This window comes from Xyrauchen texanus, chromosome 11 (assembly GCF_025860055.1).
Source record: "Xyrauchen texanus isolate HMW12.3.18 chromosome 11, RBS_HiC_50CHRs, whole genome shotgun sequence".
NCBI lineage: Eukaryota > Metazoa > Chordata > Actinopteri > Cypriniformes > Catostomidae > Xyrauchen > Xyrauchen texanus.
In genome coordinates this window covers 5479726-5504722 of record NC_068286.1, presented here as the reverse complement: position 1 = coordinate 5504722, position 24997 = coordinate 5479726, and the positions used below count along the sequence as shown (strand labels likewise).

Here is a 24997-nt window from a genome sequence, read left to right as displayed (position 1 = left end):
GGGGAGTTCACTCAGAAATGAAACTTCATGTTGTTTTAAACCTGTGTGACTTTCTGTCTCCAGTGAAACTCTAATGGAGAATCTCCACACAGCTCTCTTTTATATACAATGAAAGCATATAGTGGCACGGGACGGTCAAGCTCTTAAAAGCTACTGTCAAATGACGTGTGTTATTTTGAGTGTTCTACCTTAAAGAGAAACTCATTTGTGTTTGAGAAGACACTACTTCCTCGAAACTAATATTTGTTTTTCCACAGGAAAATCTGCCTTCTGTGTAACCTGACGACTGCGTCCACAGATATAGAGGTACCTCAGAGTGTGGCGTTTATATAACAACATTTGAGTAATCTCAATGGTTTAGGACAACGGTTTTACCTTAATCTCTGTGTGTGTGTAGGTTGCGTTGCAGGTTTTGGATGCTGTTGTATGTTATAACTGTCTGCCCTCTGATTCGCTGACGGTTTTCATCATCACTCTCTGCCGAACCGTTAACGTGAAGGAGTTTTGTGAGTCCTGCTGGAAGGTACTGACCTGTGATTATTGGAATATTTAGTGGTGTTTGCTGTTATTATTGCTCATGTTTAGGATTGTGGATTTGAACAAAACCCCCATCTCTAGCATTTTTTTTCTCCCCGATTTGGAACGCCCAATTCCCAATGAGCTCCAAGTCCTCGAGGTGGCGTAGTGACTCGCCTCAATGCGGGTGGCGGAAGACGAATCTCAGTTGCCTCCACGTCTGAGACCATCAATCCGCGCATCTTATCACGTGACTTCTGTGCATTACGCATTGCGCATGTGGAGGCTTTGCGCTATTCTCTGCGGCCTCCACGCACAACTCTCCACGTGCCCCACTGAGAGCGAGAACCACATTATAGTGATCCCAAGGAGGTTACCCCATGTGACTCTACCCTCCCTAGCAATCAGGCCAATTTGGTTACTTAGGAGACCTGACTGGAGTCACTCAGCATGCCCTGGATTCGAATTCGCGACTCCAAGGGTGGTAGTCAGCGTCAATGAGCTACCAGGCCCCCCCATCTCTATTATTAAACTTTGGTTTATTATTCGCCAGCATCATTTGTGCTAAAGACTTGAATCATGCAGCATCATCTGATACAAATTTCCATAGACTTGCAACCCCAATTCCCAAAAAGTTTGCTTGTTAAATTTAGCCAGCATAATTTTCCCCATTCATCCATTATGCAGATCTTCAGATTCACAATTGAGGCCTTCGTTGTCGTATTGTGCACTTCAAAATGCACCACACATTCTCAATTGGAGACCGGGCAGGACTGCAGGGAGGTCAATCCATGCAGTATGTGGTTGGACATTGTCCTGCTGGAAAATGCAGGGACGTCCCTGGAATAGACGGCTTGGATGGTCCTTTTCCTCTGGTACGCACAACACAACAGCTGTTTTTTCCAAAAATGATTTGGAATGTGGACTCGGACCCAAAAACACAATTCCACTGTTCTACTTTCCATCTGAGATGAGACCGAGCCCAGATAAGTCGACTGCGCTTCTGGACAGTGATGATGTACGGCTTCTCCTTTGCACAGTAAAGCCTTAACTCGCCTCAATCCGGGTGGTTGCCTCTTCGTCTGAGACCGTCAATCCGTGCATCTCATCACGTGACTTGTTGAGTGCGTTACCGGAGAGACACAGCACATGTGAAGGCATCACGCTATTCACACTATGGCCGTTTATATGTTAATATAGGCACTATTATAGGCTATGCTATAAAATTGTATTTATTATGTGTCTTTTGCCTGTAGTTGATGCGCAAAGTGTTGGGAACTCACTTGGGACACAGCGCCATCTACACCATGTGCCGTATCATGGAGGAGAGGTAGTGTGTTTGTTCACTCTACTTGTTCAAGAACAACAGAAAGATTGAAATGTTGGTTTAATGCATGTCTTTGTCATGTAGGGTGTATTCTGAGGACGCTGCTCTTTTGAGGGGCGCTGTGTTTTTTGTCGGTATGGCCCTCTGGGGGGCTCACAGACTCTCTGCCCTCAAAAACACCCCCACACTGGTGCTGCCTTCATTCTACAAGGTGTGTGTGTGTGTGTGTGTGTGTTTGACAGTATATATGTTGTGTATTGAGATGCAAAATCTGTCATCAGTTTGTTTATCATGTATTTTGAAATATTTATTGACTATAGTTTTGTTTATCCTTTGACCCCCCCAGGCCATGAGCTGTGCTAATGAGGTGGTGTCATATGAAATTGTGCTGTCAATCACACGACTCATTAAGAAATACGGCAGAGAGCTACAGGTGGTGACTTGGGACATACTGCTGTCCATTATAGAGAGACTACTGCAACAGATACAGGTACACGCACACACAGTATATATGATTTGTTGGAGTTTCTCTCACGAGGACTGTATATGACAGGCTGTCTGTGTGTCTGTGTGTGTGTGTGTGTGTGTGTGTGTGTGTGTGTGTGTGTGTGTGTGTGTGTGTGTCTCTGTATGTGTGTGTGTGCGCACACAGACAATGGGCAGTCCTGATCTGAAGGTGATAGTGTACGAGTTATTGAGTACAGTTGAAGAACTCTACGAGCAGAACGACTTTCATGGATCCTCACATAGATTCTTCAGCCTGGTGGAGAAATGTGCTGATAAACGACCAGTGAGTCTGTCTCTCTTTATTTGACTAGGGTTAGCATTGATACAGATTTCCTGATTGGATTGGAATTCACAAGCAGTCGATTCAGATTTCAATTGGATTTATATGTATATATTTATTTTTTCCCCATTAAAAAAGTTTTACTCTGAAAGAAATGAATTGTAATTTTGAAACATAAGCCCAGAACTACACGGGAGGAGCTGGTCAATGACCTGAAAAGAGCTGGGACCACCGTTTCCAAGGTTACTGTTGGTAATACACTAAGACGTCACGGTTTGAAATCATGCATGGCACGGAAGGTTCCCCTGCTTAAACCAGCACATGTCAAGGCCCGTCTTAAGTTTGCCAATGACCATTTGGATGATCCAGAGGAGTCATGGGAGAAAGTCATGTGGTCAGATGAGACCAAAATAGAACTTTTTGGTCATAATTCCACTAACCGTGTTTGGAGGAAGAAGAATGATGAGTACCATCCCAAGAACACCATCCCTACTGTGAAGCATGGGGGTGGTAGCATCATGCTTTGGGGGTGTTTTTTCTGCACATGGGACAGGGCGACTGCACTGCATTAAGGAGAGGATGACCGGGGCCATGTATTGCGAGATTTTGGGGAACAACCTCCTTCCCTCAGTTAGAGCATTGAAGATGGGTCGAGGCTGGTTCTTCCAACATGACAATGACCCAAGCACACAGCCAGGATAACCAAGGAGTGGCTCTGTAAGAAGCATATCAAGGTTCTGGCGTGGCCTAGCCAGTCTCCAGACCTAAACCCAATAGAGAATCTTTGGAGGGAGCTCAAACTCCGTGTTTCTCAGTGACAGCCCAGAAACCTGACTGATCTAGAGAAGATCTGTGTGGAGGAGTGGGCCAAAATCCCTCCTGCAGTGTGTGCAAACCTGGTGAAAAACTACAGGAAACGTTTGACCTCTGTAATTGCAAACAAAGGCTACTGTACCAAATATTAACATTGATTTTCTCAGGTGTTCAAATACTTATTTGCAGCTGTATCATACAAATAAATAGTAAAAAAATCATACATTGTGATTTCTGGATTTTTTTTTTTTTATTATGTCTCTCACAGTGGACATGCACCTACGATGACAATTTCAGACCCCTCCATGATTTCTAAGTGGGAGAACTTGCAAAATAGCAGGGTGTTCAAATACTTATTTTCCTCACTGTATGTAATAAATAAGGAGCACTCACATGAGATGAGGTCTCTAGTCATATCAGTACCCTTATAAAAGCGGTTTTATTCTACATGGGGTGGGGGCGCCCTCATGGGGGCTGCCATTTTTATAATCACATGCTCAGCTGAAAACTACTCACTTAATCTCAGTACCATCTTGTTATTGGACACTTTCACTCTTGGATTAAATTAATCATGGCTGATTGTGAATAGTGAATTTCTTCAATGGCATCTCTAACTGAAAACTACAGATTTTGATTAATACTGCATCCACACCACTAGGTGTCACTGTAAGTCCAAGATAACACGAGCAAAAACTTACTGAGTGCACCTTAATAAATTGGAATAATTGGAAAAATCAACATGATTTTTTTTGGAGACCAAACACTCTGTAAATGCATAATCCAGTAATAATGATAACATAGTATGTAGAGGGGTCGGCACGCCTAAGAACATTTCATATTTAATTTCTATTCATTTTTACCCCCTTCTTTGACATGCCCAATTCCCAATGCGCTTTTTAAGCCCTAGTTGTTACAATCCGGGTGGCGGAGGACGAATCCCAGCTGCCTCCATATCTGAGACCGTCAACTCGTGCATTTTATCACATGGCAATGCTTGAGTGCGTTGCCATGGAAACATAGCGCATGTGGAGGCTTCACGCCATCGACCACGGCATCCTCACCCAACTCACCACGCGCCCCACCGAGACCGAACCACATTATAGCGACCACGAGGAGGTTACCCCATGTGACTCTACCCTCCCTAGCAACCGGGCCAATTTGGTTGCTTAGGAGACCTGACTGGAGTCACTCAGCACACCCCATGTGACTCTACCCTCCCTAGCAACCGGGCCAATTTGGTTGCTTAGGAGACCTGACTGGAGTCACTCAGCATGCCCTGGATTTGAACTTTCGAACTCCATGGGTGGTAGCCAGCGTCTTTACCACTGAGTTACCCAAATTCCCCCGTTCTATTCATTTTTACATTAATGAGGAAGGACCAGCATTGTGGACATGATAGTTGAAAAAGTGGCACTTGCATGATGAGATGAGGGGAAAACCTTCCCAGCGCTTTAAAATCTTGATTGAACTAAGAATGAAATCACAATATGACCTTGTGTGTTTATAAATTGTTATATGTATATTGTTTAAATGCATAATTTTGTACTATTGACGAGTGCTAAAACGGTACTGTTTCTTTAATTGTCAACATCTCACAGAACTGGTTTAGTTGACCGCATGCTAACGAGAGTGGAATCGCACGGCATCTTTACCGCTTTTGATCAGTAACTTACTGTAAAGACCAGAAAGGGTTTAAAAGAAACATTATTTATTGAAATGGATTGCGTGGATCTCATCTTTGGACACACATTACATGGAGCAAGTCAAACCAAACTTTTACGCTCAACACGCAGTGTGCAGAAAGCTCACATATAGCCAGCTATGAGATCCTGATAAAAGGTGAAATGATCGGTATCGGCCGATATGTTGACAAGAAGATTGGTGATCGCTATCGGATGTAAAAATCCTGATCGGAGCATCTCTACTAACAGACATGTTTAGTCGCATAACGCAAAATGTTGTCACAAGTTTTTGGTTGCCGTATAGAGTGAAAGATGGATCATAGGATTTAAGAATTGATATCGAGGTCTCTGAAAATGTATGTTTTTGACCAGCCCTATGTTTGACTGATGAATCGAACTGGCTGTTGGTTTGATTGACTTTTGAATCTGTCTGGTAGGATGCGTCCGTGTTGACGCTGATTTCCTACAGAGCTCAGTCCATTCAGCCAGCTAAAGATGGATGGCTGCAGAACCTCTTGAAACTCATGGAGAAATTCTTCAGGTCTGGACGCCGCATTGATCACAACTACATTGCCTGATCATCTACCATTTTAATGCATTCCAGAGAATAAAATCTCTCTTCTATCTGTCAGGAATGAGAGCCGTACTATGATCAGGATAAAGATACTACACATCCTTTCCTTTGTACTCAGCACAAACAGACAACTCTATGAGGTTAGTCCCAAACCTCACACTCGTTGTATTAATGATGTCTTCATCGTGTGCAATTTTGGATTGTGTGCTAGTAAATCGCTCATGAGGCGTTCTCTCTCAAGGAGGAGCTGATTGAGGTGGTGGTGATTCCTCAGTTGGGTCAGATCGCTGAAGATCGAGATCTGTCCGTCAGGAGGCAGGCCACACAGCTGTTGGTGGATCTAGCAGAGGGCTGTAACACCAATCACTTCAGCAGTCTGCTGGACATCATAGAGAAGGTAACCGCACAGGCTGATACTGTCATTGGGGTGCTTCTTAACAATATGAAGTCATAAAAAAGGCTAAAAGATGGAAAGACAACAATTATATTCCATTAACTAAGTTAAGTAGGTCTGTCAATCAATAATGACAAATATGCAGAAAATTAATCGCAATTAATTGCATCTATAAAATGCTGAGAAAGGCCCTCAAATAACAATAAATCAAAGTATAATTATGAATTATACGCTTCTCTGTACAACTGCACGTTGCCTACACAGCTGGGTTATCACTTACTGCCCCCTGCTGAAAGCAGGTGGTACTTCAAGCTAGAATTGCTCAGAGGGTAGGACTATTCATCATTACAGACTGGGGCATGATTAATTGTGTACATTTTTGAATGCATTATTTTTAATGTAATTAATTGCATTGAATTAACATGTTAAATCGACAGCCCTACAAAAACTTTTCTTTAGGGGGTGTTTTTCTGTTGTTAATGCCAGACATATTCTGTGTGTCGAACTCACTCGTGTGTTACTATTCCTTATTATTGTGAAACTCTGCTGTCCTTCTGTAGGTTGCAAGTCGTCCATTAACCTGCTCAATGGAGGGAGAGAGAGACCTGTCAATGGAGTCGCCCATGGAAGACGTCAGAACTGCCATAATGGGGCTGCTAGAAATATTACAGGTACCAAAACAACATACTTCCTTTCTTGTAATTCTCCATAGCAACTCTAGCAAGTCTGTGGATCTCGACTGGAGCTCTAGTGAGTGTATATCTATGGTTATTGTCTCTGGTCTTTTTAGAGTAAACTGTACAGTCTGCCCGCCAGTCACGCCAGTCGAGTGTACGAGCTGCTGATTTCTCACCTGCAACTTCACTACAAGAACAAATACTGCAGTGCCATCGCCAGCTCCATACGACTACAGGTCAGAGGTCACAACACGAGTGGATTAAAGATTAATAAAGGACCGCTATCCTGTACTATAATTATGAAAAACGAGTTTCGTGATATCACTTCTCTCCTTGTTTCTCTGTCAGGTGTTTGATTTCTTGTTGATGATGAGGGCTGACTCTCTTCATCGGCTGGGTGTTCCCAATAAAGATGGATTTCTGAGATTCAGCCCGTATTGCCTTTGTGATGTGGGGTAAGAACTAGTGGTCGGCTGATACTGAGAACTAGAGAGCGGTGTGGCCGATATATGTGATCTCCGCTAACACGAATGAATTATAGCAACTGAAATGTACTTGCAGTATACTGTAAATATATACTGAATTATACACATCATTATCCTTTGAACAAGATTGTTAGTAGATTTGGGAACTGACACGCTTCTGTATATTGGCCACGTTTTTGGCCTGATTATCTCAAAATAGCACAAAATTGCCCGATTTATCGGCCTGGCAGATCTTTCTTCAGTAAACACAGTTTGTTTGATAAGGCCAAATCTGAACCTTCTGAATTTCCTGGTTTTCAGGGAGTTGGAGAAGAGAATGACCGATAAGAAGCCAACAGGACCCGTGTCACCACCGGCAGGAAGTCCCACACCAGCGGCCCCACCCTCTTCCATTCGGACAACATATCTCCCCTACAGTCTGGCCTTTAATGTGCTGTTACAGTGCCTGAAAATGGTACACACACACACACACACACACACAGAAAAACTACTGTGACAGTACCAAAGTGCTGAACTAAATACAGTTTGTTGAGACAAACTTTGCTGGCTTGACAAAGCCTGAAAGTTAAAAATAATAAAAAAATATTTAAGATCGAGCGAGCGAGAGAGAGATAGAAAGAATGAGTGAGAGAGCGCTTAAAGGTGCTGTTTAGCAAATTTTTTTTTCATGGAAAAGTATGCAAAAAAAATTGAGATTGGGGTTAATCCATTTATGGATAATAACAGTGTTGGCTTTGTCACGTATTCATGCTGTATTCATGTACCATTGTATTTACACGGTACTTTTACAAATACCATAGTACTACAATGGTACATGTACAAAAGAAACACTGTAGTACCATGGTACTTTTTAATTGGTGTTGATCATGTTTGATTTCTAGGAGACTGACTGGAAGGTCTTAAAGTTGGTTCTGGATAAGATGTCGTGCACCATACAGTACAAAGTTCTGATACTGACATCACCGTGCAACATTGACCATCTGTGCTCATCTCTCTGCTCCATGGTAACACACACACACACACACACACACACACACAACACACACACACACACACAATACATAACAGAGAAAATTCCAAACTGATATTTTCATTTGAGCAGATCTCTTAAGTTTTAACAGAAAGCCAGTGAATCTCATTTTGTGTGTGTGTGTGTGTGTGTGTGTGTGTGTGTGTGTGAGCGTGTATTTATCACTTTGTGGGGACCAAATGTCCCCATAAGGATAGTAAAACCCGAAATTTTTGACCTTGTGGGGACATTTTGTCAGTCCCCATGAGGAAAACAGCTTATAAATCATACTAAATTATGTTTTTTGAAAATGTAAAAATGCAGAAAGTTTTCTGTGAGGGTTAGGTTTAGGGATAGGGTTAGGTTTAGGGGATAGAATATAAAGTTTGTACAGTATAAAAACCATTATGTCTATGGGAAGTCCCCATAAAACATGGAAACACAACATGTGTGTGTGTGTGTGTGTGTGTGTGTGTGTGTAGGTGACCGATCGTCTCATATCGGAGCGCTTGAAGAAAACTCCTGATGGATTCTCCATTACTGATGTTCAGCTCGCTGTGGTTCCCGTTCTGACCGCCATTACCTCTTACCACAGTTACCTAGAACAATCCAGACAGGTAACCCACACAGTCCAGGGAATTGTTAATTAGAAATATTGTTTTTATATTAAATTATCAGGAGATAAAGCTCACCATTTAAGTAAAAATGCACTATTTCCCTTAATATTTGTGTGCGCTATTATTTTGAATGCTTACTAGGGGTGTTACAGTTCCCCACCCCATTTTCGGGAAGCATTGGCATCACGAGTTTGAGTGTTGAGGTGAAGCACGTGCCTATGAAGAGTGCTTCAATTCGGTCTCTTAAGTCGCTCAATTTCATGTAGACTGCTCCATTAGGGGCTGTTCGTGCAGGATGCGTTATAATAAAAATGATCAAATAAAATGATGCGTTCTGAGCTATAAATATGCACTAGATGGACGTATTTTTTGGAAAGCATCTCGCTGTTTTCTTTTATTAGCATCTCACAAAATGAATGCCACATTTTTACAATGGCATGTCAAATTAAACACAGTTCAACTTTTAAAAACACGAGTTTGCGTTTCTGATCTCCTGCTTTCAAATGCGTTTAATTGTAGTGTGAAAGTGCTTTTAGTGACCTTCACCTGTACACCAAAGCACATTCTCAAATGTGTGCCAGCACATCAAGGATGGATATCAGGCTAGTCAAACAAAACTGTGATTTCTGTATTTGTTTCTCTGTCTCTCAGAGGGAGTTGGTTCAGTGTTTAGAGAAGGGTTTGATATACCGCTGTGCTAAACAGTGTGTGGTCGCTCTTACTATGTGCACTGTGGAGATGCCCGACATCATGATCAAACTCTTGCCCGCCCTTATTGTGAAACTCACACACATCTCGGCAACAGTTGCCATGGCATCACCCATGCTGGAGTTCCTGTCAAGTGAGTATGAGCTTTCACATTTCAGTTGAAGTCATTAAAATACATTTTTTTAACCACTCCACAGATTTCATATTAGCAAAATATAGTTTTGGCAAGTCGTTTAGCCATTTTGTGCATGACACGAGTAATTTTTCCAACAGTCAGATTGTTTCACTTTTAATTGACTATATCACAATTCCAGTGGGTCAGAAGTTCACATACACTAAGTTAACTGTGCCTTTAAGCAGCTTGGAAAATTCCACAAAATAAAGTCAAACCTTTAGACAATTAGCATCTGATTGGAGGTGTACCTGTGGATGTATATTAAGGCCTACCTTCAAACTCAGCGATTTGCTTGACATCATGGACTCTGACCAATCAGAACGCCCGCTCTCACTCTGACCAATCAGAACGCCCTCTCTCACGCTGACCAATCAGAACGCCCTCTCTCACGCTGACCAATCGGAACGCCCTCTCTCTCACGCTGACCAATCGGAACGCCCTCTCTCACGCTGACCAATCGGAACGCCCTCTCCCACGCTGACCAATCGGAACGCCCTCTCCCACTCTGACCAATCGGAACGCCCTCTCCCACTCTGACCAATCGGAACGCCCTCTCCCACTCTGACCAATCGGAAGGCCCTCTCTCACTCAGACCAATCGGAAGGCCCTCTCCCACTCTGACCAGTCGGAACGCCCTCTCCCACGCTGACCAATCGGAACGCCCTCTCTCACGCTGACCAATCGGAACGCTCTCTCTCACGCTGACCAATCGGAACGCCCTCTCTTACGCTGACCAATCGGAACGCCCTCTCTTACGCTGACCAATCGGAACGCCCTCTCTCACGCTGACCAATCGGAACGCCCTCTCCCACTCTGACCAATCGGAACGCCCTCTCCTACTCTGACCAATCGGAACGCCCTCTCCTACTCTGACCATTCGGAACGCCCTCTCCCACTCTGACCAATCGGAAGGCCCTCTCTCACTCAGACCAAGCGGAATGCTCTCTCCCACTCTGACCAATCGGAACATGGTCATAAGATAGAGGTTGATTTTTGTGTTTAATCTTAATAAAAATCTTTTACATCCTTAAATTTTGTGTCTTGTTTACCTCTCTTTTCTACAGCCTTGGTGCGGCTCCCGCATCTGTACGCTAACTTCGTCGCTGAACAGTATGTTAGCGTGTTTGCTATTTCACTGCCTTATACCAACCCGTCAAAGTGAGTACATCCACTTGTAGCTCTAAACTCAAAACACTCAGATTCACAAAGTTGTTCTAAAGAAATAATTGTAGGAATCCCCGCTGGACTCTCGATGACTTCTTTTCCATCACTGTCCACTCCAACTCCATTTAAACCGTTAACTGAAAATGATTTATGACTGGTAGTGTTTGCTACAGAGGCACAATGATCTTAAATGAAGCATATTGCCAGTAGTGTTATTTATAGCTATAATTCCCTCTGTAGGTTTAATCAGTATATAGTGTCTCTCGCCCATCATGTGATCGCCATGTGGTTCATCCGCTGCAGGCTGCCTTTCAGAAAAGACTTTGTTCAGTATATCACCAAGGTGAGTGACAGTCTTTCAGCTCCATGTGTCTGTACATGTGAGTTTGTGCGTTTACTTTAAGTTTGGCTGCCTCCCTCGCTGTGATTCTGTCTCATTTAGGGTCTTCGTTCAAACGCCCTTCTGCCTTTCGACGACACGCACGAGCAGAGCAGTTTTAGAGCACGCAGCACCAGTCTGAACGAGAGGCCTAAGAGGTACACACACAAACATGCCCTGTGTTTTTCTCATGTGAGGGACTCGAAGCATGGTTCAGACGTCTCATTGGTTCATTTTCTGGTGATACTGTGGTGATTTATTTTTTTGGCTTTATGTGTCTGGTTACATCAGAACATCTCTTAACCACTCACCGTGGGACGTATCAGTCACTTCGCTTTTATAAGTCCCGTTGACTTTTGTACTGCATACTCTTGCTAGTCTCGGCAATAGTCAATCAAAAGATGCCTTACAAAGAGCCCAATAAGTTACAAGTTAGATGTTAAAAGTCCCACTCGCAAACTAAAGAAGTGCCCAATAAGAAGTGAGCTTTCCTTTCTATTTCCTTCCCATTTTTATGATATACTGTAAGCGTTTTTCTGGCTCTTTATCTATCCGTCCATTTATATACGAAGCATTCACACAGCGTTCATTGATGTTGATGTTTAATATCAATGTTCCATCCTGTAATCGAGTGAAACCGCCCACTTTTCCAGCCATCTTGGTTCTGGAAGTAATTTTCCCATTCATTTTCTCCAGAGAGATTTCAAACAGTTATTCCATAAATAGTTCCTAGACATGAACCAAACCAACCAGCTCTAAAATGAATGGCAACATTACAAACATTGAGTTGAAGCAAAAAAAGACATGGGGTATGAGACTAACCTAATGTCTGTTATGATGGAATGAGCTATTCATCCCCCAAAAAACAGCACAATATAAAACTATGAAAGTGTAAAATAATTTTTTATTTATTACAAATATCTAGATGGTAATATACAAGTTGTATAATAGTGTAGAGACACTCAATTACATCATTCTCAATGCTGAGCTATTTTGTTGTGATTTCCATCTCTATGGCAACAGTGACTTCTTATTGGTCGATCTCTCTTTAGAATTATGGGTAGTGCAGTTCTTCATCAGGGCTTTAGCTGTTGTACATAATTAATAAAAGAAGTTATTACGCTGATTTGTGGCTTCTACAGAAGCACGTCATCACTTAACAACCTCAGAGCTGAAGGTAGGTCTGTGTTGAAAGGTTTATAAGATTATTATTATTATTATTAGTGAAAATATATCATTTTTCTATGGTGAAAATGAAAGGGATTTTATACTTCTGGAACCAGACTGTTGCATTATATACTCTAAATAGTTTGATCAAAAGGTGTCTTACAAAGGGACCAATAAGTTAGAGGTTAACAGTCCCGCCTTCCAGCATGCAGATTTGAACAGCCCAACCAGAAACAAGCTTTCCTTTTCCAATTTCTTTCCTTTCCCCTTTTTTTACGACAAGTGCATTTTCAGCCTCTATCTGCCTATATCTATTCGCTCATTTCCCTTTTTGTATTGGGTGTAAAAACAACCACTGTCTCATAAAACAGTAAACCATAACAGCAAATCTCCATGTGAACCATCTCCATGGTAACGACACACTCAATCATTACAACAACATTCTTAATGTTTGCATTCCAGTTGCTATAACAAACGTTTTTGAATGTAGAATTCCATGATCACCCATGTCGCCATAGCAACAAAAACATGTGAATCTTGTCCTGCTAATTTTCCAAAGACATCATCAGTGTTTGATTCCCATTGTATTGTTCTGTGTCTTGAAGTAATTGAGGCTGAAACTTTGAATGAAAAGCCAGAGAGAGAGAGAGAGAGAGAGAGAGAGACATTTTCAAAAGAAATTATATTTTGCATGAAGAAAATTAAACCTATTTATAGAACCATTAAGATTTTTTGCATTGTTGCATCATTTTCATAACAATTAAACACAGTGATTTGCTCAAATACTCATTTATATACTTCAAAAAAATAAAGAATAATAATTTTTCATTACTGTAAAGTGAAAAAATATTTTGTAAAGTACAATGTATGATGGCATTGTTCATTGTACTGAATTTTGCTTATAAATGTGTTTATTTTTAAATTGGAGGTAAAAATGGGCTTAATTTTCTTAATGCAAATTCTCGTTTATAATACAAAGTTAAACATATTTTGCTGGTTAAGTATAAATAATCCTAATTTTAGGATTTCTAATTATGTTCCAAGGAAATAACCTATAAAAGACAATATTTCAAGGGGTCCTTTAGGGGTTAAATTTGACCCCATTATTATCACATGACTGTTACTCATTAAAGTGGTTATTAAATCTAGATCTAATCATGGTTTGAAAGGCATCATATTCTCAGTTTCAGCCTGTAATTTCACTCCATCCAGTAGTTCATTTGTTTTTAATTGACTGTATTAACACTCATACATGATCACTCCACTGTTTTACTTTTTTAAATACTATATTAATTTCCTGTGCAATGATCATTGCAGTGTCCGAATGCTTTTTCTTCCTTGTACAATGTTATGTTTGTGCCCTCTGATTAGTTTTTTTCTATTTCTCCCACTATCTTTATGTAGAATGCTGAAAGTATATTGCTTACGTTATGCCTTATTATGTGTCCGTTTACCTTGTTTATGCTGTTTCTTTTTCCAGTTTTCCTTCTTTTTTTTAAATGTCATCCTTGTTTTTCTGTGTGCACTGCTGACCAAGTTACTTTGTTTTCCTTTCACTTCCTTATTTGGCCCCTCCCCTGATTTGGCCATACGTGGTGGGTGTGGTTTGGGGGGCGTGACGACACCCTGGATCCGTCACCTGTGATTGGTCGCTGGCCCCATTTCATGACACTCAAAATCCCCCCAAATTTCCCCCCCGACCTCTCCCTGATGCACCCGACCCGTTTGCCCTTCGGGCAGTTTGCGGACGACCAAAGTGGCGAAGCAGGGCCCCAGCGCAAACTCGCCCGTTAAAGACCTGAAAGATCTGTCGGCCATGGACGCCTTCCGCTCCCGAAGCATCAGCGTATCAGAGCACGCGGTGCGCAGGTAGAGCATTTTTGGTAACCTCAGCAGACTCTGTTACTACAGCAACCAGTATCCCTTTTCTAATGCTTTTCTTTTATTGTGGGTGGTGCTTGGGCATTGTGGGCAGGACAGGGTGGGTGTGGACATCTGGTTTGGGCTCATTCTGATGGGGTTGGAAATGGTGCATGCTGGAGGAGGGTTTTGACTTTTACATTTATTTGCATGCGCTGTGGCTTGTTTTGAACACTTGACTGTGTAAATTTGACTCCTTTTATTATTTAAAATTAAACCCTTTGCATTTGGTTTTTACGATGCTTTTGTGTTTGTGATGATGTTTTGATTTTTACGAACAAATGGCAATGAAGGCATGCATGATAAAAGGGAGTGGGCGACATTCATGTGATATACGTCTAGCTTTTATCTGTCTTTGCTGTTTTTTGTTTTTATTGGATGTGCAGCAGTAATTTGACCCCCAAACACTAGGGGGCGCATATTGCTTGCTGCTTGTCCGGGCCTGCTTTACTTTCACTTATTCAGTGCAATGAAACGACATCATATTTACACACTTTTTAGATATGTTCCAGGTAAAGTATCCATTCATGTTTTATTAGGTTTATTTGTAATCATGAACACGGGTATCAAAGTTGTTCAATGGCGAAAAACATTGCAAACATGCAGAAAATGATTCACTGAAACCTTCTTCAAATGCCATTTCACTGTTTCTCATTATTTTGGCAGGCCTAAAAAGGAATAGCTTACCCAAAAGTGAGAATTCTGTCATTTACTCACCCTCATATCGTTATACCAGTCATACCAGTATGACTCTTCGGTGGAGCATGGAAGGAGAAATTCTTAATGTTGACCCTGATGTTTTCCATATAGCGAAAGCGTGTAGTGATGTGGGGCTTTAGAACTCCAGAGATGTAGTCCATATGAAATGTGCAATATATTACAAGTCTTCTGAAGAGGAACAGGCCATAATTTAAGTCTAATGGGCTGTTTGATGGGTTGTACTCATGTCAATCATTTAGCCTTCAAAAAATTCAACATACACCTTTCCAAACAATTCCCAGTGGACTGATAAAGTCTAGAAAACATTGTGATAATTAGATATGTCCTCAGATATTTAAGACTGTAAAACCTATGAAACGGGCTGTGCATCAATCCCTTAGGCAGGGTTGGCGGTTCGATTCCCGGCCCACATGACTCCACATGCCGAAGTGTCCTTGGGCAAGACACTGAACCCCAAGTTGCTTTGCCTTGCAAAGCAGCTCTGCGGTCATTGGTGTGTGTCCATGTGTGTGAATGGGACACAGTGTAAAGCGCTTATATAGCACATTTTTTTTTAACCTTATAGGTTACCAAAGCACTTTACACTGTGTCACCGAACATGAACAGCAGAGGGCACCGCACAATCAGACCAGATTTAAAATAGCATCTTGGCAGAGGCAAAACATTATAAGAAAATTTCGCTCTCAACATCTGTTTCTCTTTATCCCAGTGCATCCGATTATCATAAATTCTATTAATCAGTTCAACACCCTCCAGCTGCAGGACGTAATGAATCTGCTGTTTTCTTCACTTATAGAAAATTGGTCTCATCTATTAAGAATCAGATCTCCTCCTAGTCGTTGGTTTACTAAAAGCCTGAAGGAATTCTGTTCCGAGGTCATTCGTGTGGCTGAATTCAGATGTCCTCCGATTTAACTTGTTTTTATTTTTATATATTATAGGTGAGGAATGGGTAGCAATATAGTTTGCTGAGCCAAGGCCAATATCACACTAATATTAATAAATGTTATAGACGCTGTAAGTGATTTTTATATTTTGTGGAATACCACACAAGAGATTTCACTGAAATGGGTGTCTTCATAAATCAGTTAGTAGATCAACATTAAAGATTTAAACATTGTCTTGTGTCCTTTTGATTAAACTCAAACTCTCCTCCTCCATTTCAGATTTATATTCAGTGCTGTCATTTCTTAATGCATCAATAGAGATAAATTATACAGACAAACTGCATCATATACTCCACACGGCTTCAGATCACTCATCTGCATCTAATAGAGATGATGGAAAGGCTTTACGTGCATTTGAAGAGCCAGCGAACAGTGAAACATTTTCTGAGTTTTATCATTAAAAAGAATTAAATCTAAGACGTTTTATGAAGTCAGGGTTTCATATTCTGATCAGCTGTATTCAGACATTTTAAGCTAGATTTCGAGTTTGGGCGTACATACACAAACTGGGACTTAGTGTGTCTGGTGAGCTATTCAAGCATTCTCTACCAGTTTATCATTGTTTGTGAGAAGTCATGTTTTTAGCGTGCACTGTACTGCTATTATGTCGTTATGCAACAGTTGAATCGGATAATGCAGGTGACGCTGACGGTCTGTCATAGTTCTAGAGTTGGGCTGTTTCACAAAAGGTTGGTGGACGAGCATTGCCAGACCTGCAATTGTCATCAAGAGCCAAATATGTGTGTTTACATCAGATTGTCAATGTGCTGTAAATGTGTAGATACTAGGAATGTGAGTGTGTTGACTCGAGTGAGAACTGTAATTATTTAATTAACTACATTTGTGCATTTTGAGTGGCGCTTGACTGATTCTCGCCACCCACGATACTAGGGTGTTGTGGGTGATTGCCAGGGCTTTGCAGTTGTGTAAGGTGTTCAGTGTGTTGCTTTGCAGAAGGAAACTATTGTTTTTTAGTGTTGCTATAAAGTTGCAAAAGTGTTCGGTGTTTGGATTTTAGTGCATTGCATTTGCTAAGCTGTTCAGACCATTTTTTTAGCATTCTGCTATGCAGATGTCTGATGGCGTCAAGGTGAAATAATTGAAGATCGTTGATATTTGTTAAAGATTTTTGCTACAGTGGATAAGGGACCGTCTGATATGTCCACACATTGTGCTAAAACTGTCAAGGGAGAGTAGATTTTATGGTGTTGCTATGCAATTTTTAAGGTGTTCAGAGTAGATTTTAGAAAAAAAAACAAAAAACATTTTAGTGTTGCAATGCAGTTGTTGAGGTGTTCAGAGTGGATTTTAGTGTTGCTATGCAGTTGTTGAGGTGTTCAGTGTGGATTTTAGTGTTGCTATGCAGTTGTTGAGGTGTTCAGAGTGGATTTTAGTGTTGCTATGCAGTTGTTGAGGTGTTCAGTGTGGATTTTAGTGTTGCTATGCAGTTGTTGAGGTGTTCAGTGTGGATTTTAGTGTTGCTATGCAGTTGTTGAGGTGTTCAGAGTGGATTTTAGTGTTGCTATGCAGTTGTTGAGGTGTTCAGAGTGGATTTTAGTGTTGTAACAACACTAAAATGTGTTGCTATGCAACTGTATAGATATTTGGAGGGGATTTTAGTGTGTTGCTATGCAGTTGCTAAGGTGTTCAGAGTGGCACAAATTAGCCACTCATTATTTTCCCATGCAGAGTTTGCGATTCAGCGCAAATGTTTGCCAGAAGTTTGCAGCTCTTCACCGGTTGTGTGAACCCGCAGGAAACCTTTGACGACAATGGACAATTTGCCGCAAAGCTTATCAGTTACGAATTTGCAGCAAATTTGCCATGAACTCTTGATATTTGTAAGGGAAGTGCTAAAGTTAAGAATGGTGACAGTTCAGGTAGCTCTGATAGAAGTGTTGAATGGCTTCTTTACGTCATCCATGCTATGTGTGATTTTCTTTCTTTTTGTTGTTTTTGATCAACAACTGACTGTAAAGAACAGAATGGTTATTAAAGAGACATTATGCAATGACAAATGGATCTCGTCTTTGAACACATATCACATGGAACGAGTCGAACCAAACTTGTACTCTCAACACACATTAACAGGATCTCAACGCTCTTCACCAGCCAGTGGCAAATCACAGACATTTTTAGTCACATACTTATAATATGGTCACACATGCAAGTGGTTGACTTGCATTGTGGATTGTTGCTGCATAGAGTGAAACATTGACTTTGAGTATCTCGTTTCTCATATTGAGAACGTTCAAGGGAAGATTGATATAATTTACCTATCTCTAGTTTCTAGTGTGTTACTGTGCAGTTGTTATGGTAACATCATCATAAAACAATTCATCACCACAGAAATCTGCAATTGTCCAAATGGATTCAAGTGTTTTATAGAGCAGTTTATTAATAAGTGGTGCACTTTAAAAGCACCAGTAATAAAGGGTGCAAGGAGAAATCTGCAGGGAGTAAATGTGTATTCAAAGATTTTCTCTTGTAGTTTGCCAGCATTGTTTTGCACATCTTCATATAAAAGGTCTGTAGCATTTCTTGCGTGTTCTGTTTGGTTTTCGGAGTCTGTCCATGAAACTTGCTCGTAAACAATGACAGCGGTGTGTGGTTTTGAAAGTTTTGTTTGTTGTAGTGTTCGTGATTGAAGATGATGTGGGCTCTGGGCTTGCTTTCCCCTGGGATGCGGTTGCCGTGGTTTCAGGAGGGCAAAATGCTGATAGCTGTCTTGGATTAATGCCATCACCTGGATAATCGGACTGCTCTCCACTGGTGTGTGTGTGTGTGTGTGTGTGTGTGTGTGTGTGTGTGTGTGTGTGTGTCGGGTGAAACACATGAAGTGGTGCCTCAAACTGGCTGCTAAACTTTTCCAGGGGCTTGTGTGTGCGTGTTCCCAGCGGCCTAGATGTGTTTTATCACCCTGTCAGTCTCCGTTTCTCTCTCCTGCTCAAGATTGTGTTTTACACACTTTAAACAAGTCCCAGTTGTGTATGTGTTCGAGAAACCTAAAAGTATGAGAAAAAGAGACTGAGTGCATGACCGAAGCGAAACATTGAAGGAAGTTGAGCCACACATGAAAATTCAGTCATCATTTACTCACATTCGTGTATGATTTTTATTTATTTTTTATTTATTACTGATGCGTGTGTGTTTATATGAATGCATGTGTTTCTTTGGGCCATTTAAACTATATGACAATTGTATCCAATTTATTGCATTTCACTACGTGTCCTAACCAGTTATACGAGATAGAGCATGAGTATGTGGCGTTGTGTAGTCCCACACACAGTCAAATCTCATTGGTCCATAAAATGAGTATGAATAAAAATGAATATGTTCTCATCATTTACTCACCCTCATGCTGTCCCAGATGACTCTCTTTCTTCTGCTGAACACAAAAGCATATTTTTAGGAGAATATCTCAGCTCTGTAGGTCCACACAGTGCAAGTGAATGGTGACTCAAGCTTTGAAGCTCCATAAAGACAGCATAAAAGTAATCCATATGACTCCAGTGGTTTAATCCATGTGTTCAGACATGATATGATAGGTGTGGGTGAGAAATAGATCAATATTTTAGTCCTATTTTAATATAAATTTCCACTTTCGACCAGCCATCCTCTGCGTGTAAATGAGAGGAACGAGTTCTTCTGTTTTTGGTGACCTATATTGATCATGTATATCAACACCTACTGGGCAAGGAGGAGATGAATAAAAAAGGGAGGCATAAAGTAAGTGCACCTCTCGTGAACTTATAGATTTATATATATAAAAAAAGAAAATGTATATTGATTTGTTTCTCACCCACACCTATCTTATTGCTTCTGAAGAGTTTTGTGGGTTACTTTTATGCTGCCTTTATGTCCTTTTTGGAGCTTCAAAGTTCTGGTCACCATTCACTTTCACTGTATGGACCTACAGAGCTGAAATATTATTTTTAAAATCTTAATTTGTGTTCTGCAGAAGACAGAAAGTCATACACATTTGGGATGGCATGAGGGTGAGTAAATGATGAGAGAATTGTCATTTTTGGCTGTACTGTCCCTTTAAGTCGCGTTATGGCTGGTCAGGACACTGTGTCAGAGTTTAGTGCCCATAACCGTCACAATTGACCACTGGAATCAACTGGTAAGATTGTATACCAGTACATCAAATCTGAGCTGGTTGTGAATCTGGCTACCGTGCTTTGAGTTAAAAACAAAGTGCCTTACCGTTGACCTCTGCCTGCTTTAACCCTGATACCTGTGTGTGACCCCTGACCCCATCCTCTGCAGGATGCAGACGTCCAGCACCACCTGCAGTCTGGGCTCAGCTGATGAGAATGCTGTGATGCAGGCAGACGACGCGTTAAAGACTGTCCACCTCGAGCTCACGGAGACCTGTCTGGACATGATGGCTCGATACGTGTTCTCTAACTTCTCTGCCCTGCCCAAGAGGTGTCAGTTTTGACTTGGATGTCAACTACCTGTAAAATAGGATATGATATCGGTCAACGGCCACCATGCTTTCTGAATGGCGGCCATTGTAAAACCAAATTGTTGACACACAACTCTAACTATTGGTTGACCGATATGTTTCCTTGCATTATACTTTTGTATGGTCATTTATTTTGGAAACTATTGCACACATTACAAATCTTATCAAAGATGGGTGTATTCTGTCTTTCTCTTTCAGGTCTCCAATTGCAGAGTTCTTGTTAGCAGGTGGTCCCAGTATGACGTGGCTGGTTGGGAATAAATTGGTCACCATAACAACCAGTGGCGGGTCTCGAACCCAAGCCCTGTTGGGTCTGGACATGACAGAGAGGCCTGGAGGAGGAGAAATGACCAGGTTACAAATATTTACCACTTACAAATAAGTACCACGGTATTACCGTCTGATACCATCACTGTACACATTCTTTGTAAGGGATGTCATTGAGAGGACTTCCTAATAATTTAATTAAGCCATCCTTAAAATATCACTTTTACCATCATTACATATTAAGACATTTTCTTTAAGAGCATCCCCACAAACATGGTTTGACCAGGTTTAGTTGTTCTCCTGGGGACAGATATTTCATCCCACATGCCCATTCATACACTAAATAAATTCTGGCGTGTAACGGCATCTGCTAGCATGTACACTGGGATTGGGGGCAAGTGTATTTGTCTGCGTCTCGCAACACGACAAGAAACGGCACCTAAATGATATGCCCACTCCAAGTTACACTCTCATAGGATCTCAAAGCGATTATTTTAAAGGGATAGTTCGCCCAAATATGAAACTTCTCTCATCATTTACTCACCCCCATGCTATCCCAGACGTGTATGACTTTCTGTCTTCTGCAGAACAGAAGATTTCAGAGATAAACTGTCTCAGCTCTGCTGGTCCATACAATGCGAGTGAATGGTGACTAGAACTTTTTAGCTCAAAAATCACATAAAGGAAACATAAAAGTAATCCAAACGACTCGTGTTTAAATCCATGATTTCAAAAGTGATATGATGGGTGTGGGTGAGAAACAGATCCTTCTTTTACTTTAAATCTCCCCTTTAACTTTCACGTTCACATGTGACTTTCTGATGTGAAAGTGAGAGTTTTAAAGTAAAAAGACTTATTTTGATCTGTTTGTCACACCTGTCTTGTACAGAATAAAGAAAGTCATACACATCTGGGATGGCATGAGTGGGAGTAAATGATGAGAGAATTTAGATTTTTGGGTGAACTGTCCCTTTAACTGAAAGAGCTTTTAAAATCTTATGCAATAACTGAATAATTAATGTGTCTTATCTGTGAGTAAATATGACCTAGAATACCTTTTAAATTATTTTTCATCAAATATGTCTTTTCAACATTTCTATGTTCTGTTTCTTCAGTTTGCTCACAAGCTAACCGGTTAGCCTATTAGCTTAGCATACTGCTAGCTGCTTCTCCTGTTCAATTTCATCTCATTTCTCCTCACTGTCGCCACCTAGTGATGTGGCAGAATGGTTGTATGCAATAGAACTTTTAAGTTGCTGTATATTTCATAATTTGACAAACTTTTAATTTAGCATAATTTCTGGTTCTGGTTAGGGATAAGGGAAGGTTTAGGGTTTCTGCAGGACTCCAATTCAACACAACAACATATAAATGTGACGTCCAACTATTACAATACTTCAACATTTCAGTTTTTTTTAAGGGGGTGTAACTTTTAGTTGTCTCGCAGGATGCAGACAGACCCTTCTCATCAAAGGCAGTGGGGAACAGACTCTTTTGATTTTCTCCCCTTTTTCTCCCCAATTTGTAATGCCCAATTCCCAATGCGCTCGAAGTCCTCGTGGTGGCGTAGTGACTCTCCTCAATCTGGGTGGTGGAGGACTAATCTCAGTTGCCTCCGCCTCTGAGGCCCTCAATCCACTCATCATGTGGCATGTTGAGCGCGTTACCGCGGAGACATAGTGCATGTGGAGGCTTCACACTATTCACCGCGGCATCCACGCACAGCTCGCCACACGCCCCACCGAGAGCGAGAACCACATTATACCAACCACGACGAGGTTACCCCATGTGACTCTACCCACCTTAGCAACCGGGCCAATTTGGTTGCTTAGGAGACCTGGCTGGAGTCACTCAGCACACCCTGGGATTCGAACTCGTGACTCCAGGGGTGATAGTCAGCATATTTAGTCGCTGAGCTACCCAGGCCCCCAGGAACAGGCCTTTTAAAATATTATTAGATATTTATGAATATGAATAAGCTGGGACGCTTTGTCCAAGTGGCGTCCCATTGGTCTGGGTCTTTTAAGGATATCCCAAGAGAGGAGTAATGATGGAAAACATGAAAACAATCACAAACCGTAATGTTCTCTCTGCTTCCCCCTGCAGGTCAGACCCGTCTCTGCACACCCGCCAGACCAAAGAGGCTCCTGCTAAACTGGAGTCTCAGTCCAGCCAACATATCAACACCACCACCCGCACCCGAGTCCGCTCCATATCAGGTGCTTATGCACAAACACACTCAAACGTATGATCAGCTGCCATATTCAATCATGGAGCCACATCGTAACACTTTTACACCTTTGTTACCTTTAATTGTCCTTACAATCTTAGTCAATGTTTCTTAGTCCAAAAACACTCTGTAGTTTGTCAAGACAGTTGGTTTAATGCATTTCTTTTGACGTGATCTAATAGATTTTAGACCAAACTTTCTTTTCCACTATTGATCTTGACATCAGCAGTCTCTTTGGCAATCATGTGTTCAAGCTCGATTGCACTTCCTAGCGACATCTAGGCATCAAGCACTAGGGAGTGAAATCAAGCTTGAATTATTTATTTATTTTTAATTATATGACCCTTTCAAGTGCTCAATTTTATTTTCTCTCAAGGTGGTCATGCACTGCGTCTTGGCCCGGCTCAAAGTCTGAGCCCCCTGGTGGCGTCTCCTGAAGGGGAGTACAGTGGCCCCCTGCCTCCACCTGGCCCCCTCCTGGAAGTCCTGGGGTCCCAGAGGGGAGGAGAAGACCACTTCCCACCCTCCACCACTCACTCCTCCCCTCCGTTCAAAGACAAGTCCAGTCTGGCAGAGTTTGTGCCCATGTTGACGCAGGGCTGGGCAGAGATCTTCATCCGAAGACCTTCAGGTACCACAGATGCAAGCGTGTGTACTTAAAGGGATAGTCCACCCTCAAATTATAATTCTCTCATTATTTACTCATCCTCATGTCATTGCATACATATATGACTTACTTTCTTCCTTGGAACGCACAAGGGGAGTTTTGAAGAATATACTTTCCGCTCTTTTTCAAATAATGAAATGAATGGGGACTCCTCCTTCAAGCTCAACAATGGCAAACAAGCACCAAGTCCTCTGAAGCCATACTAAAGCTTTGTGCGAGGACCAACATTTAAGCCATTAAACTACTTTTACGGTGCTTTTGAGGTGCTGTTTTGTCAGTTGTGCTCCATGGGAGAAATTTCATAATTGTAATTTTTTGAGTCCACTATTCCTTTAATATGCCTAAAATATCCCGGTCACACTCTCATTAACAATTGCGTGCATTACCTCTGTGACCTTGGCACGGACCGTAATTCTCACCCACATGCTCTCAATTATGACACATTTGTGCATGGCACTGAAATTTAATCATATTAACGTTTATTCCAAGGGCATTACAGTGGCACGTGGGCTTACACACACACACACACACACACACACACACACACACACACACACAGCCGCAGTGGTGGCAATGCCATTTTGATAGATTTATAATAGTTTGACTCACACCTGCCATGCCCACAGGCTTAATTCTCCTCAACTCATTCCTTTCACTAAATGAAGAATAGCTTGCAAGCATTTCACTGCATTTGTCGCATTAATTGCGACGTGTCCTTGGACGCTTTCTTCTTGGCGAATAACAGAAGACGGGATGTTTTAAAAATCAGATTCTAGAGAATCGGAGTCTTGTTTCTTTTTGTTGTTTCGCTCCTTTCTTTGTCTCTCTCTGTACCTCCGTCAGGACTCGCCGCTTTTGTGTTTTTATTGCTCTTTGATGGACAAACTACATTTGATTTGCCAAACCTTTGCAGCATAACTGCGTTATGATGATAGAAATGACGTAACATAAAACTGCTTGTTTACTTGCTAGTTATTTTACTTACTATATTTACATATATACATTATTGGAAATTATTCAATATAATATTTTATATACATATTTAGTCAATATTATACCCTATTAATAAATACAGTGCATTCAGAAAGGATTCAGACCCCTTCTTTCACATTTTGTTATGAACGCCGCCTTACTTGGCAGCATTGCCTTTAAATTGTTTAACTTGGGTCAAATGTTTTGGGTATCCTTCCACAAGCTTCTCGTGCTTTTTCACATCTGCAGATTGAGGTCAGGGCTTTGTGATGCCTGCTCCAATACCTTACCATTTTGCCAAACTTTGGAGGTATTCTTGGGGTCAT

At 41.4% G+C, this 24997-nt stretch overlaps 1 protein-coding gene across 3 annotated transcripts in view; it reads left to right on the top strand.

Moving 5' to 3' along the window:
- tsc2 (TSC complex subunit 2) overlaps positions 1-24997 on the top strand; it is a 41756-nt gene that overhangs the window by 3301 nt on the left and 13458 nt on the right. For 2 of the 3 annotated variants that reach the window (XM_052137793.1, XM_052137792.1), the window contains exons 7-30: positions 258-306; positions 398-523; positions 1773-1846; positions 1928-2054; positions 2190-2333; positions 2496-2633; positions 5563-5666; positions 5758-5839; positions 5941-6096; positions 6654-6764; positions 6884-7006; positions 7119-7225; positions 7556-7709; positions 8137-8259; positions 8747-8881; positions 9533-9722; positions 10829-10922; positions 11169-11271; positions 11371-11465; positions 14215-14343; positions 20334-20495; positions 20734-20889; positions 22909-23021; positions 23409-23663. In XM_052137793.1, coding sequence (XP_051993753.1) covers positions 258-306; positions 398-523; positions 1773-1846; positions 1928-2054; positions 2190-2333; positions 2496-2633; positions 5563-5666; positions 5758-5839; positions 5941-6096; positions 6654-6764; positions 6884-7006; positions 7119-7225; positions 7556-7709; positions 8137-8259; positions 8747-8881; positions 9533-9722; positions 10829-10922; positions 11169-11271; positions 11371-11465; positions 14215-14343; positions 20334-20495; positions 20734-20889; positions 22909-23021; positions 23409-23663 — 3050 coding nt within the window. The remainder of the gene's footprint in view (positions 1-257; positions 307-397; positions 524-1772; positions 1847-1927; positions 2055-2189; positions 2334-2495; positions 2634-5562; positions 5667-5757; positions 5840-5940; positions 6097-6653; positions 6765-6883; positions 7007-7118; positions 7226-7555; positions 7710-8136; positions 8260-8746; positions 8882-9532; positions 9723-10828; positions 10923-11168; positions 11272-11370; positions 11466-14214; positions 14344-20333; positions 20496-20733; positions 20890-22908; positions 23022-23408; positions 23664-24997) is intronic. The other variant, XM_052137795.1, reaches the window with a different exon arrangement.